Below are 15229 nucleotides of genomic sequence, written 5' to 3'. Positions count from 1 at the left end.
GACTAGAGCCTATCCTGGTGAAATAGCAGTAAACACCGAAAGAAACCATGCACCCGTGTACACCAAAGCACCCAGGTTATGAGAATAGCGTATCTACATTGTTTCAGGAACAACGGAAAAGGGTTTCAAATTGAAATTTTCAAGGGGGGCGGGCTGAGGGCCAATTAAACCTCAAATTTTGACTTGGAGGGAAAGATAAACGTAAAACAAACATAGAATAGAATAGTCTTATTTATACATTAATTAAAAAACTTTTTCCACAAAGTAAGTTTTTCAAAGAAAAGTAAAGAACTCCATTAAATAAAAAATGAGCAAGAATAAAATCAAATAATCTACCAAGCGTGAAACTACCACAAATCAGCATCGATAAATAAATGAAACCCAAAACGAACAGAAATTACAATAATTACCCGAGTCAAACTCAAAACGAGCCGAAATTAACATAAGTTGGGAGAAAAACCCCTATGCCTTCCTAATGCCGGAACAAAATTCGCAATTTATTGAAAAAATATATATGTTTTTACTTTTATAGCTTTAATAAATCAAATATGTAATATCAAAATTTTGATTACTAATATCAGTATATGTATGTTAAACTGACAATGCACATTCATTTGAATTTTTTCAGTAAAGTGCAAATTTTGTTCTGGCCTTGGGAAGGCATAGGGGTTTTGCGTTCCCGTAAAATTTCTGCTAGGTGCATAAGTGTAGCGTAAGGAGGGTGTCCAAGTGTGGAAAGATCTGGGTCACATCTGAGAAGTTAGGGTGGGGGGAGGGAAGAGAACTTGCAAAATAACTTAGCATCACTGTTGCCATATTGGCTTATTTCCCGCCAAACTGGCGTATTTTGATGGTGACTGGCGGGAAAATTTTGAGTCATCCCGCCAGGCGTAGATCTTGTCGTATTTTAATTGAACTGGCGTTTTGTTTGGCGTGAAATGCCTTATCTGAAAGAAATTATTTTCCTAATTTGGATCCAACTGCTTTTGTCATATAACGAAGCTATAACCATCGTATTCCATCCAACAGTATCAGTATATGTTTTCCTTTCATAATAATTTTATTACTATCCATTAATTCATCGAAAACCAGACAAAGGAAATTGACATATATCAATATCATTTTCCCCTCATAAGACTATAAGAGCATCATTTCTTGACGTTTAACAAACTTGTATTGAGTCTACATGATACACTGTCATTAGTCATTGTCATCCGGTCTCCATAGTAGAAGTATATACGTTATACAGTATAAGTAAAAAATACTATACTATCTTTATAAGCGAGCAATAATTGTGCATTTATGTATTTATTGATTTTTTCTCGAAAACAGCTCCATATTTTTTCGGGGAAATTGGTATTCTAGGATTTTCTGGCCTAAAACGATCTATATACGTCAGAAGTTTGAGAAAATTCGTTAAAAGCCTCAATTTTGGAAAAAAAATGTTTATTTAAGTGACATGATATTTATGAATACTTTCGAAAAGCATACATACGTCATATTTGCCCCAGTAGTGTTTGTATCATTTTTAGTATCTATAATGCAGGCAAAATTACACAAGAAACAAATGATTGACAAGAAAAATCATATGATTGACGTCATATATATGAGTACATTTCAAAAGAATAAATTATATCATTCCCCGCCCCAAAAGAGTGAACGCATCGTTTTTATATCTATGACGCATACGAAATTACAAAAGGAACATAGCTAAGTAGAAAATACCAAGTGTAATTACAAAAGGCGTTTTAAGTAGTTTCATAATGCCTAGAGTAAATACAACAAGTAAAAAGAATAATCATAATGCCAAGAAAACAAATGAAGAGCCTATACCATCAAGCATGTCAAGACCAATCCGCTCTGACCGGATCTGACCAATCCGAGCAGCTAAGGAAAAGGGTATTGAAAAAAAAAGTCTAAAGTAATGATAAACGAAAATGAAGAACAAAGAAATATACAGTCAGAATACTTGCGTCAGCGAAAAATTAGAACGACTCAAAAACAAAAGTGAAGAACAAAGAAATACCCGGTTCGAAGATAATCAGCAGCAAGAATTAAATTAAGTCAAAACAAATATGAAGATCAAAGAAATATGCAGTTTCAATACATGCGACAACAAGGAGTAGAACGAATTAGATATTAAAGCGAAGAACGAAGAAATATGCGGCTAAAAGATATGCCACAGCGAGAACAAAGAAACATGCGGTTAGAAGATAAGTGACAGCAATGATCAGAAGCGAGTATGACTGGCCACAAAAACTATCTAAATAGGTCAGGACTTTAAGGAATAATTCGTATTTTTCTCAGGGTGGTTGTAATGAACCTGTGGTGACGTCATGACATCAAGAAGAGGCTCACGTCTGCGGTTAAAAGACAAGCGACAATGAGAATCCATGCATAGAAGCCTGCCGCGTGCCGAGTGCCGGGACCCGGCGGTGAAGCTGCCGAGCTCGCGGTACTAGCATATACGTAATATATGCATTACTTCGACTGACTTCGGTCTCGGACACTGCACGGGGCATTATTTAGTTAAAGAAAATTCAAATGGTCTTTACTTGAGTAAGAACTGGAACTGTATTGTGCTGTGAGTTGAATTTTTTTTTACTTTTTTCAGAATTAATTTTTTACTTCTGAAAGATGAAGCATAGCTAGCCTAATATACAGTAGACCTGTGAAGATTCTATCACGAGGTAGAGGACATCCCTACTTTGCCGTGAAAGGTAATGAGACCTTTAAAGTCATTTATGGGAACTATATAAATAAGCTCTTCTGCCGGAGATTTGGGACTTGGATATATAAAGAGTAAAGTTGCAGATTAGTGGCTCTCCACAATAATGCACTTCCACCCTGTTTCTCTCTAAATGGCACTGACATTTGATGATCTTAAAAATTCTTCATGATATCAAAATGAAACTTTCAAAATTGGTTTGAGCCTCATACTACCTTTAGCCTACCTTTTCTAAAATCTGATTTTTACGGTTTTTAAAATTAACCCTGGTTTTCGTATGAACTATCAACTAAGTAATGAAAACACTTTCCAAAAGTTAAGTCTTTGCATCAGTCCCCCCCCTCCACCCGGTTTTGGCACTCGGCGTAGCCTATCCTGAATGAGGGCTGTTTTCGAGTCATCAGAGCGTCTGAGATTTACCGCTGTTTTGCTCGTCTTGATGCTACTAAAATGTAAAAATAGTGTAAGTTTCCTTGTAAAAGATTGACCCAATATTTAACAAGGTCGACTTACAATCTATCCAAGAATTTTAACTATCATCAAAATCTCATTATGGCGAATTTTGAACTAATTTTCTTCTTTGAAACTTTCAGTGTTCAGATTAGTTTGTGCTAGGTAATAGCGGGACCAAAAAATCCTTTTTTGATAGCAATTTAAAAATTGTTTTGTTTTGAATGGTTTTGCCAAAATATCGCCAGTTTGTTTGTGTTATTTTTCGGCCAATCTTAGCATTTAATTGTGTCTTAAGCAGCTACATAACTATTATTTTTATGCGACACTAAACCGAAGATATTGTATGTCTTCGGCTTGTGGTTATTACTAGTATACACCAGCTTATTCACAAGAATAAGCTATATTAAGATCTAGAAGTTAATAAAAAGGTTTCACTGCTGTTTAGCCATTATGACACATAAATCTGCAGCTTAAACAGATAAAATTTGGCAGATCAATCAAAATGGTTATTTTTCTGTGAAAGCGGAGCAGAGTGAACCAAGGGTAAGCAAGCAAGGTAAAAGTAGAGTTACATTAATGGCAAAAATTTTTCTGACTTTAGCACAAAAGAACTATCTTAGCACTATTTCATCATGTGTAGCACTGTAGCACGTGCTACAATTTGTGGCACTTTCATAATACAATTTTTTTTCTTTTTGTTATGAGCGAAATAATGAGGATTTGGAAAAAAAGGCAGAGGAATGAATAAAAAGTGCGGACCATAATTTTCCGCATTTGTTTCGAAAGATTTGTACGAAGTTTGATATAACCATGCCAGTACGGACTTTTTGCCATGTTCGTTTTGAAAGATTGGCGCTAAATTTGAAATTACCGGATAGAAAAAAAATATGACCTAAAACTAATCCAATTACACACAGCGGGCCATGTACGTGTCGCGGCGCAGGCCGCGACTCTCGCCAAATGTTTTGACCGTAGCACCGAAAATTGTTGTGAAACATATGAACTTGGGCAACTTTAGCACTTTAGGAACAGACCGAATTGGCAGTCTTGGTTTTCAAAGGCTTTGGCGTGTTTTTCAAAGGGTCTGGCGTATTTTTTGTTTCACCTTCTGGCAACATAGCATTGTACAGAGTGCAGCTTTTTTAAGCTAATATCGATCAGATGAAGAACTCGTAAATTACTAAATCTTGCAAGTGCAAATTAAGGCAAGGTAAAAGTAGAGTGGAGAGATAATGCCCCCCTCTACTCTTGAAATCCCTCATTAGTGGAATTGGATCTGAAATTACACTCATGGAGGGATATTATACAAAAGAGCCCCCTCCCAGAATAAAAATATACCTAATCTTTGTTTTTTTCCTATTTCTGCAGATACGCCCTTTTTGCTATTGGAGAAAGGAATTTTGAACTCGCCACCATATATTTGTTTTCAGCGCTTTTTTCTGCCCTAGATTTCATTTTCAAACCTTCTTTAGTTCGCTGAAGCCCTGTAACTATTTTCTAGCGATCTTTCTTTATCGTGGGTCCTTGACTACCGTATTAATGAGCACTATTAGTGACAAATGTTGAAAGAGAATCCATGTTGAAGGAGAGTAAAGCATATTCCCAAAAACCAACATAAAAATGGATCATGGCAACTTCTTGAGGGAAAAAGAGTGAGCTCTTTCCTTGATAGACACCTACAGGGCAGGAAAAACGATTAGACAAAATTAGGCAGTGCCAATCAAAGTCCTCCCATCTCCAAGCCAAAACAAAGTGATTGAAGTGATAGGCGGCAATGTTTTTCGAAGAAGGCATCAACAAGATGGTGTAATATTGCATATGCGTCACCACTGGAACAAGAACTGTTGAGTTGTGGTTTAAGGGTGTAACTCTCCAATGAAGATAATAGAAAATACTACCTTTTCTTGATTTCTGCCTTATTCCCTAACATAGCTTACTTTCTCATCAGCCGGAGAAGGCTGATTGGAAAGTTGCAGAGAGAAGAACTGCAAAAGTAATCTTTTCTTTTGACAATAAAAATTTGCAATAAAATAACTGCCATCGCATCGGTGGCAGGGCAAAAACAAAAACAAAGAAAATTTCAGAAATTTTATCATAGCCTAATCCCTCAACGTCTAACCGATTTAGGCTATTCTCCATAATGTCTTTGTAACGTCACTTTGCAGCTGATAACAGCCAGAATGTATATTTGGTTATACAGAATTGTATTCTGCATAATCTGTGCAATATTTGAAAGAACTCACGTATGTTTATAAATTTTCTACACCCTCCCCCCGTGCCTTCATATCAACAACACATAAACTAGGATTTACTCCAAAGAAATATTTATAGGATGCACGTGAAGCAAAAGAAGGGCTTTCTAAAATAAACAAAAAGGAAAAAGAGGGGACCAGAACGTAATATATTGAACTATAATACGTACATTAAAAAATGCTCTTAAAAAAGTTGACGTTTTTTTCCTTACCAATATTAAGGCATAAAAGATGTAAGTAGAAGGAATCTTTATTAGAGATTGCAATAAATATAAAAAGCTATCTATTTAACATAACCAAAATCACCATAAACCTGTAGCAAATATTAAAAGATCGTCACTGGATAATGTAAACGCAATTTCATATTCATATTCTAAACAACTCCGGTAGAGCATAGTCACATGGCTACATTAGACTAACATTAAACATACAGGGAATTAGATGACGTCGAAACAGAGGCGTAATTTCGTCAAAATCCCAGGGGGGGGGGCAAAGTTAGAGCCAATTCTCCCAAACCACGTGAAAATGACAGTAAAAACTAAGAAATAAGCCGTTTGGTACCATAAAGGTTCTATTCAGTTCTTTAAAAGTAGTACAAAGGTAAGTATGTACTAAAAAACTGATCTGTTTCTGTTGATGCTTGAATTATGCAGGCTTGTCTTAATTTTGATAAGATTCTGGAAGAAATTAAATTTCAGCTGGGGGGGGGGGTGGACAAACCGAGATCTGGGAGGGGCAGTTGCCCCTCGCATATCTTTGAATTAACAGGATATATATAGCCGTATATGTATTTTATCCCTGGGCTATATAGAAAGACTGTATATTAGTAGATCGTTGTTGTGGGTAAAACTACATTTAAAACCCAATGATGAGCAATATTTTCCGTGGGCAGAGTGTACATGATTAGCTATATGGGTATTCTGTCGCCCCTCTCTCTTCCAAGATTTTGATATAAGGTCTATTCTACCGGTATAGCGATCGCTTTAAACACTGAATGATATTGGTGTCGATAGTATTCTGAGGTCTTTGGTTATTTACATAAAGAGCCGTCGACGCTTTGTATACTCTAAAGTCTAAACTATACTTGGGACACGGACCTATTCTACATTTGAAGTTTCTGTAGGTTAGATGCTTTTTGCACAACACTGTCCAATCACAAATGGAGACAGCACTAAGACATATCCGCTATTGCCTTTCTTTAGTTTTACGCTTTTAGCATATCAGCGTTATATCCGTATTTTTCCATATTGAGTCTACTTTACAAACTACAGGGATGCCAAACTTTTTTCGGAATGAACAAAAAGGCCACTTTTAAGAATCATTTCACCGACAAACGATCTAAGAGGTCAAAAAATGCACTTTCCCTTACAACGATTAAACTATTTAGATGTCTTATCTGAAAAATAATTTTGTTAAATAGAAACAATATCATCTACCAAAATAAAATTTTCTAAGTAAGAAAAAAAAAAACAAAAAAAAAAACGAACAACAACAACAAAAACTTAAAATGAATAATGTAAGCCACAATTTCAGTCACTATATTTTTCTTCAACAGTAAAATTTAGTAGGGCCCGTTAATACACAAATCATTCTCAAACAGCACATTGAAGAGAAAAACAAGCAAAAAAGTTAACCAGTGCAAACAAGTTCTTTGAGAACACTTTTTGTGCAATAATACATGGTAGCTTACATATTTTCATAGTAAATTATCAAGTGTAATAAACTGTGCTGTAATTTATAATAAACCTCAAAATTCTAAGGAGTCTGTTTTTTTTAACACAAGTGGAACGCACATAAAATAGGCAACTGAGTTGTACACAACCGTTCGAAGTCAAAACAAAAAAGAAACAACAATTGAAGTTTATAAGGTTAAAGAAAAAATAATTGTAAATTCTATTTTGATGTCCCATAAGTCTAAATGAGGCAATTATTAGTTTCTCAGACAGATCTATTTGTTACATCAAGACCAACGATCACGTTTAGTGTATCGAAGATAAATCGGCGGAAAATACACACGGTGCGTTACTAATACGAACACCGTTGCCCCCCCCCCCCTAAGTAAGCGCGTCATATCTGTAAAATCTGACAATGCTGAAGATGGCTTCCAATCTACTTTTTTCCTCGATAGCACACATATATCAATTTATTGTAAATCAGATTGATTTTAGTTTTATTACTGTGTTTTAAGTTAAGAAAAGTTGTTCTTGCTTAGAAGAGAGTAGCATTTTGAGCATCGATACTCGAATGGCGTGTCAGTTTCACACAAACAAACACTGCAGCAAATATAGATCAAAGTATGACATTTCAAAGTTACGACACTCTTCTTTAGCGGGAAAAGATATGTCTTCATTTTCACAAAACATTTTCTCATAAAACTAGTAAATAACTTCAGATCTGCTTATGAGACTCGATGTTAATGTGTCGTCGAAACCAGATTCTACTTTTTTGTATGATGCATTGGCATAGCGTCCCCTTGGGCCTGCTCTTCGACGTCTGCCTTCTATAACAACAGCAATAATCTAAAAGAAGAGATAAGTTAAGTTGCAGGAAAAACTTAACGGAAAAAATCAAGCTAAAAATTATATTGCGTAAACTCCAGGTGTATAAAAGGTTTCACAGAGAAAAACAATTTGGGGAGAGGGGGGCAGAGGATTTTAGTTTTTGAAGGACAGGGTTCTAATGCTTAAAAGCGTTCGAATTTAGGCATGGAAATGATTGCAGGTTATAAAAAAGGAAAAAAAAATGATGTTCTCAACCCCTTGCATATCCAAGTAGCAATATGTCAACACTCTCAGCAGTGGTGAAAGCCCCGGATTTGTGCTCCCGACCAGGGTCACCACCCCCAAGTACTCACGGCTGGGGTCACAGGCCTTAAGGGATTTATCATTAGTTGGGTATTTTTCTTTTCTCCTTATTGGTGTCTCCCCTTGTCGTGATTCCCAATGACGTTTTACTGAGATAGAGTTATTCTATCTATTTAGACTTCTTGTTAATACCCTACTCATTACAAGTACTTTTCTGCTTAAACAGTTAAAGAGCCTTTAACTTGATCACACCACGGAAATCTTGCATTAAGATGTCTTCACAATAAGAGGTGAGTTGTCACTCGTCATAGCAGCCATTCTCCCCATTGGTAGGCTATCGAACACGCCGAAAGTCGCAATTTCAGCACTCAGTTACAAAAGTTTTATTAAAGATACAGCAAATTTTCTCGAAAAAAAAAGTCAGAAGTTATGAGCCTCAGCCTCACTTCAATTTGAAACTAGGCTAAAAATTCGCACGGTAAGATTTCCTTGGTTCCTGGAGCCTTAAGTATTTGGCATAGACTCTGGAAGTCCGTTTTCTTAAGTTACAGATTACTCTTTATTTTAATCAGGTAATACTTCCAGCATTTAACAGTGGTAATTGTTAATTTCCCTCATAAGATATTTTTCTAGAAAATAAGCTCGGAAAATGTACGGGTTGTGGTTCCCTCTTTACTAAGTTGCAGCAGATCCTTTGGCGCAGATTGCGAAGACGAACGCAGCTAGGCACGTGATTCCTTGTGAACTGCAGTACACACGGAATGTTTATATTTTGAACGCAAATTGCAAAGACACACATGTTTTATCATACGGTTTTACCGTCAATGCGAGGCTCCTTCCTTCTCTGGCTGTTGGTTCAACCATAGAGAATGCTGCAACCATGACTAGCCTTTCTACTTCGTCCAGATAGTAACGCTGTAGCCAATAGAAACATCTTTTATATTAGATCAACCTTGTAACTAAGAATCAAAAGGAACTTTAAGGATCTTTACTCAATTTTAGAGACCGCGGGGACCTTTACTTGATTTTAGGGACTTTATGACAATCCTGAACTATCAACTGGAGTTATGTTGAGCCATTCTTGACATGGGCTTGCAAACAATGTGCTCTAATTTATGAAGACTCAGTGGTAAAACGGCAACAACTTCTGCATATCACAAGAAGCTCTAGAGTTCACCTCTCACCATGAAAAGTTTTTGTTTAGTTAAATTAAAAATAGCATACAAAAATAGAAATATGATGGTTTGACTACTCTGTCATTCTTTGCATGCCTTTATATTAGACTCTTAATACGCAACAAAAACGTTTAAGAAAACATAATTGATTAAATGAATAGCTTATTAAATAAAACAAAAAGGTGTTATTGTTAACAGTACAAAAAGAATTCCAGCCTTTTTAAATGGCTTATAAAAATATAGTTAAAAACATATAAAGACCAATTAACACATAATACTTAATACCATGGGAAGGAAATCTTCCGGAAGGAATTTTCCATGGGAAATATTCCAGAATTCATATACAGAATTCGTTTTATTTGTCTTAGTTTCTTTTTGGCAGCTTAGTTTTACTTCACCCCCCCTCCCTCCGGAAGAAATTTCAACACGGAGGGAATTGTCTGGGGGGATTTTCTACGGGAGGAATTTTCCATGCGGATAATTTTCCAGGGAAGATTTTCTATGAAGGGGGGGGGGCATTTCCGAAAGATTTGAAAAACAATCAGAAATTGAATAAAAAAAACAAGTTTTGTTTTCAAATGGAAGTAAATAGAATTTTCCAGACCAAGTTATCCGGAGGAAATTTTCAGTGAGGAGGGAAGAATTTTAAACGGAATAAAATTTCTGGGGGGGGGGGTATTCTATGGGAGGAATTTTTCGTGCGAGGATTACCCATGGGGAGGGTTGGAGTAAATTCTTGGGATGATTTGAAAAATAGAAAAAATTAATGAAAAAAGAAGTTTTTTTTCAACTGAAAGTAAGGAGCAACATTGAAACTTAAACTAAACAGAAACTATTCCTTATATAAGGGGGCTATCCCCTCCTCAATCCCTCGCTCGTTACGCTAAAGTGTTTTAGCGCCTTAAAAGCTTCAGAAGTTTTAGGAGTCGTTCTTAAAGAATTGGGACAAAAAGTCAAAATTTAGCATAAAGAGCGATGGGCGGAGGGGGAAGTCCCCCTCATATACGGAATAATTTGTGTTCATTCTGTTCAACGCTACTCCTTACTTTCAGTTAAAAATACTTTTTTTTGTATTTAAAGATCATTTTGATCGGAAACAGAAAGCATCCGAGTGCATACAAGAAGCCTAACCAAGGTATTTCGTTTTCCTCCAGTAGAGCATAAATAGATTGCAAAAAAAGTGAAAATAGATTTGACCTTTAGGGCCTGGGGTTTAGGTGAAATTTCCACAGAGGGTGCTTGAGGGTTGTAAGACGACTAAAAAAGAACATTTTTAGGCACACGTTTTCCTAAAAGGGATAGGGATGTCCTTACAACAAATATTAGGGAAAATATCCCCATTATGAACTAAACATAAATGTATAATATATTTACGAGAAGTGTAACTTCAAATCATTTGGGAGGGAGGGCGTACCTTCGGAATGAATAGCTAACCGTTAGTTACCAAATGTTCCATAGATCATTTTTAGTAATAAAAGGAACAAACACCCCAGTCTCCTCACTAACGGCCCAGTGTTAAATCATTCAGACCAGCGCACAACGCATTGAAATGAAACGAGCGCATATTGACGATAGAATAAAGAACAGCGCATAGACGCTAGAATACAGAATAATACATTGAATCTAAAATAAAGAACAGCGCATTTATGCTGGAATTAAGAAAAATACGTAGGCGCAGGCTAGAATAATTAACAGCACATTGACGCTAGAATAAAGAGTAATGCACTAAGAATACAGAACACCGGATTTACGCTAGAATAAAGAACAGCGCATAGACGCTAGAATAAAGAGCAGCGCACATACGCTGGAATGAAGATCAATGCATTGACGCAAGAATAAAGAGCAGTGCACCAAGAATAGACAGCAGCACATTGTCGCTAGAATAAAGAGCAGCACACAAACGCTGGAATGAGGATCAATGCATTGACGCTAGAATAAAGAGTAGTGCACTAAGCATATATAACAGCGTATTGACGCTAGAATAAAGAACATTGACGCTAGAATAAAGAGTAGCCTATTAACACTAAAATATAGAGCAGCGCACAGACGCTGGAATGAAGATCAACGCGTTGACGCTAGAATAAAGAACAGCGTATTGAAACTAGAATAAAGAATAAAGCAGTGTACCAAGAATAGAGAAAAGCACATTGACGCTGGAATAAAGAACATCACATGGACACTAGAATAAAGAGTAGCGCACAAACGCTGGAATGAAAATCAATGCATTGAAGCTAGAATAAAGAGAAGTGGACTAAGCATATATAACAGCGTATTGAGGCTAGAATAAAGAACAGCACATTGACGATAGAATAAAGAACAGCGCATTGACGATAGAATAAAGAACAGCGCATTGACGCTAAAATAAAGAGCAGCGCATTGACACTAGAATAAAGAGCAGCGCAAAGACGCTGGAATGAAGATCAATGCGTTGACGCTAGAATAAAGAGCAGCGCATTGACAGTAGAATAAAAAGCAGTGCACTAAGAATATAGAACAGCCTATTGACACTAGAATAAAGAACAGCGCGTTGACGCTAGAATAAAGATGACCGCGTTGACGCTAGAATAAAGAGCAGCGCACAGAAGGTGGAATGAAGATCAATATATTGACGCTAGAATAAGGAGCAGTGCACAGACGCTGGAATGAAGATCAATGTATTGACGCCATAATAAAGAGCAGTGCACTAAGAATAGAAAACAGCGCATTGACGCTGACAAATCATCAGAACTTTCCCTAGCAGTTAGAAGCAGTAAGAACTTACCCTACCTACCCTATGTTTGTTATAGATGACTAGGTATGCCAGCAGGGTAAATGCGATGACTGTTAAAAGAATGGTCATTAAATTTGAGTCCTCAACATTTTCTTCGTAATACCGAGGAGGTATTTGACGAGGAGGTAGTGGTTTCTCATCAATAACATAATCCATTTTTCCTGGCAGAACGTTTGCAAGATTATCATCATCTTCAAAATCCTTTTCTTCTTGTTTATTGCCTGGAAAATGACTCAGTTACAAATTTCAAGGAAAAAAGCTATAAAATTCAGAAATTAAAGAACATTGAGACTGAAAGATTTTAAGGGAACTCTGACATTGTCCTAGAAAAATGTTTCTTACGGGGGGGGGGGGGGGGCTTTAGAACAATCGAATAAAATTGCATTTTAAGCCATTATTTCTCGATTTCGGGAGGCAAGAAGATCCTTCTATCTAATATCGGGTGGAAGGGGGGGAGGTAGGGGGCTATATAGCTACATTTGCAGGTATGTATATGTTGCCGTGGATGTCCGAACACTGGTTAATGTCGACATTCACCGGTAAATGTCCGAAATTACTTTTTCTCTGCTCGGATTGAATTAGCTTTGCGAGTCAGCTTTTTCAGTCTTATGCAAGCTATAATGGTAAAAGTTAAAGTTAGGTTAGATTATGTTAGTTTAAATTTGGTTATAAATATTAGAAATAGGTTAAAAACCTATTCTAACCTAACCCAACAAAACCTGTCATCATCTAGCCTTGCATTAAATTGAATAAGTTGACTGGCAACGCTGATTAAATCCAAGGAGAAAAACAGTATTTTGGGTATTCATCGGTGAATGTCGACATTCATGAATATCGAACATTCACGGTAACACATTTAAATAGCCTATAAATGCACACAAATCCAGCCAATAGAAAAAGGGATGAGAACTAAACGATTTTCCATGGGGATAAATAAAGTGTTTTTAGCCTGTTATTCTTTAATTTGTTCATTGGATGTAGGGTTCCTTGGAGAAATATCAGGAATCATTTCCTTCTCTCCTAAAATGTTCCTTGAGATTTTTAAGACTCTTATTTAGCATGGGCATTCCCTTACTCTGCAGTACAACATAAATAATACGCAATAATGATCATGAGTCAAAGTCAACAGCAGAAATTCTTTCATGGGGAGGGGCTAAGATATGAAAAAAAGCGTCTAGTGGAGAATTATCATATTCTCTTAAAAATATTACGAATTCCACATTTTTATATATTTTTGGACTTCTAAGCGGGAAGGGGACTGAGATCCCCTGAATTCCTCTATGAGTGATTTTGTCAAGAATCCTTGCTTTATAAAAATGGCAATTATCTCCTCTGCTCAGTGGGCATGGAATTATCCCCATCTGGCTGCAATACTGATGTTCTGCTTTTTAGAGGATTTTAACATTGAAACATAATGGTGGTAAATGTTACATAATTTTCAAGACCCCTCCCCACCAGTAGGTTTATTCTTCCCTTCTTAACAGGGACCCTGTACATGGGCGTTAATATAGATAATTTCCAAGACCACACTGCCTTTCCATGACAATATCTAGTATTTCTACGTGAAATTTATCACTGTCTATTAAAAGGATTTATCCCTATTTGAACTTTTATTTGGCATTAATATATAATTATAAATACTAAAAATAATTATAAAACTACCTTCATCATCAATATTTTCTTCTTCTTTAACCTCGCTTTCAGCACCAGGAATAAAGGAATTCTCCTTCAATTCTTTTCCAACTTCATCTGCTGCTTGTTTCTCTTCTATATTTTGATTAGCGATATTATCTACCAGGGAGTCTGAATCCTGTTTTATATTTGGAATGGGGGCAACGTTCTTGGCTTCCTTATCGTCTGACGAGGAAGATGGCGTGGGTGTCACTTTTTTGGCTTTGTTCACAGAATTAGGGTTGGCAATAACAGTTTTATTTGAGTCAACGCCTAGATTGGGTTTTGGTGTTATTTTTTCTTGGTTAGAAGCAAGTGCTTTACTGTCACCCTTATTTTTTTCCACCATTCCCATCTTCTCTTTACCAATTTCTCCCTTATCAACCTCGTGTTTACTCTTCTTGAATACATCTTGTTGAATTTTTATGTCCTCTTCATTGCCAGTTTTCGCTTCGTCATTGGTTTGTACAATTTTATTATTTTTATTTCCTTTTTCATCACCATTCTTTTCAATGTATGGATTAAAATTTTCTTCTTCCTTTGGTTGAGCCACTTCAATTTCATCTTTTCCAGCATCACCAACAGGATCTTCCCCGTTATCATTCTTTTCTTCATTACCTGTTTCATCTTCTTTGTCATCTATTTTCCTTTCTTCGTCAACTATTTCGTCTTCCTTGTCGTTTTTCTTTTCCTCGTCAACTGTTCCATTTTCCTCATTAGCATCATCAGTGTCCTTGAAGAGATTCATTACCTTTTCTTTAACTTGCTGAACTTCAGGCTTCTTCAATGCAGCAGATATTTCTGGATTTTTAATTATGTTAAAAAGGCCTTGATTCATTTCCATCGGACTGATCTTCGATGGCGCTTTTGGAGGTTCCATACCTGAAAGAGACATAACATAGAAAATAGATGGGTGCGGTAGTTCAATAGACCCCATGTGAATTTTTTTTTTCCCAAACTGGGACTGTACCTAGCCATACTAAGCTAACCACACTAGATCAACTGATCAAATCTATCTGATAGGATCCCTTCTAGCTTCCAATATAAGCTTATTTGATAATTTTTTCGAAACTGTATTATGCATCGTTTCTTTGTTTATAGTTCAATTTAGCACTAATCGACATGAAAGTGGGTCATATAACAAACTATTTCGTCATTCACATTTAAGGGATAATCTTATCTGAGTCTCACAACAACAATTATTAACCTTTATGCTTCTCAGGCACGATTCAGATTAGGCCTGAATTGCCACAGTTATGATACTCGTGCGAAAAACGAGCTGTGAGCTTCAACTGCCACCATTACGAAGTCAAATTCTCCTTTAACTATTAAGAATAGAATTATGGAATAGTAATGTTAACAGAAGTAACAAAATA

The 15229-nt window shown here is 36.3% G+C and overlaps 1 protein-coding gene across 4 annotated transcripts in view; it reads right to left on the bottom strand.

Annotated features, from left to right (window-relative positions):
- Positions 1-5608: 5608 nt before the first annotated feature.
- LOC148945344 (uncharacterized) overlaps positions 5609-15229 on the bottom strand; it is a 29549-nt gene continuing 19928 nt past the window's right edge. The window contains exons 3-5 of one of the 4 annotated variants that reach the window (XM_089098808.1): positions 13845-14735; positions 12179-12403; positions 5609-7952 (exon numbers count right to left, since the gene is read on the bottom strand). In XM_089098808.1, the coding sequence (XP_088954934.1) occupies positions 7822-7952; positions 12179-12403; positions 13845-14735 (1247 nt within the window). In that variant the 3' untranslated portion in view covers positions 5609-7821. Of the gene's footprint in view, positions 7953-12173; positions 12404-13844; positions 14736-15229 lie in introns of all 4 variants that reach the window. The other 3 variants (XM_089098805.1, XM_089098804.1, XM_089098806.1) reach the window with 3 other exon arrangements.

The sequence above is a fragment of the Artemia sp. Qi Xiang Cuo genome, chromosome 13, assembly GCF_049724085.1.
Source record: "Artemia sp. Qi Xiang Cuo chromosome 13, ASM4972408v1, whole genome shotgun sequence".
NCBI lineage: Eukaryota > Metazoa > Arthropoda > Branchiopoda > Anostraca > Artemiidae > Artemia > Artemia sp. Qi Xiang Cuo.
The sequence above is the reverse complement of the archived record's forward strand: the minus strand, read 5'-3'. Positions and strand labels throughout refer to the sequence as shown.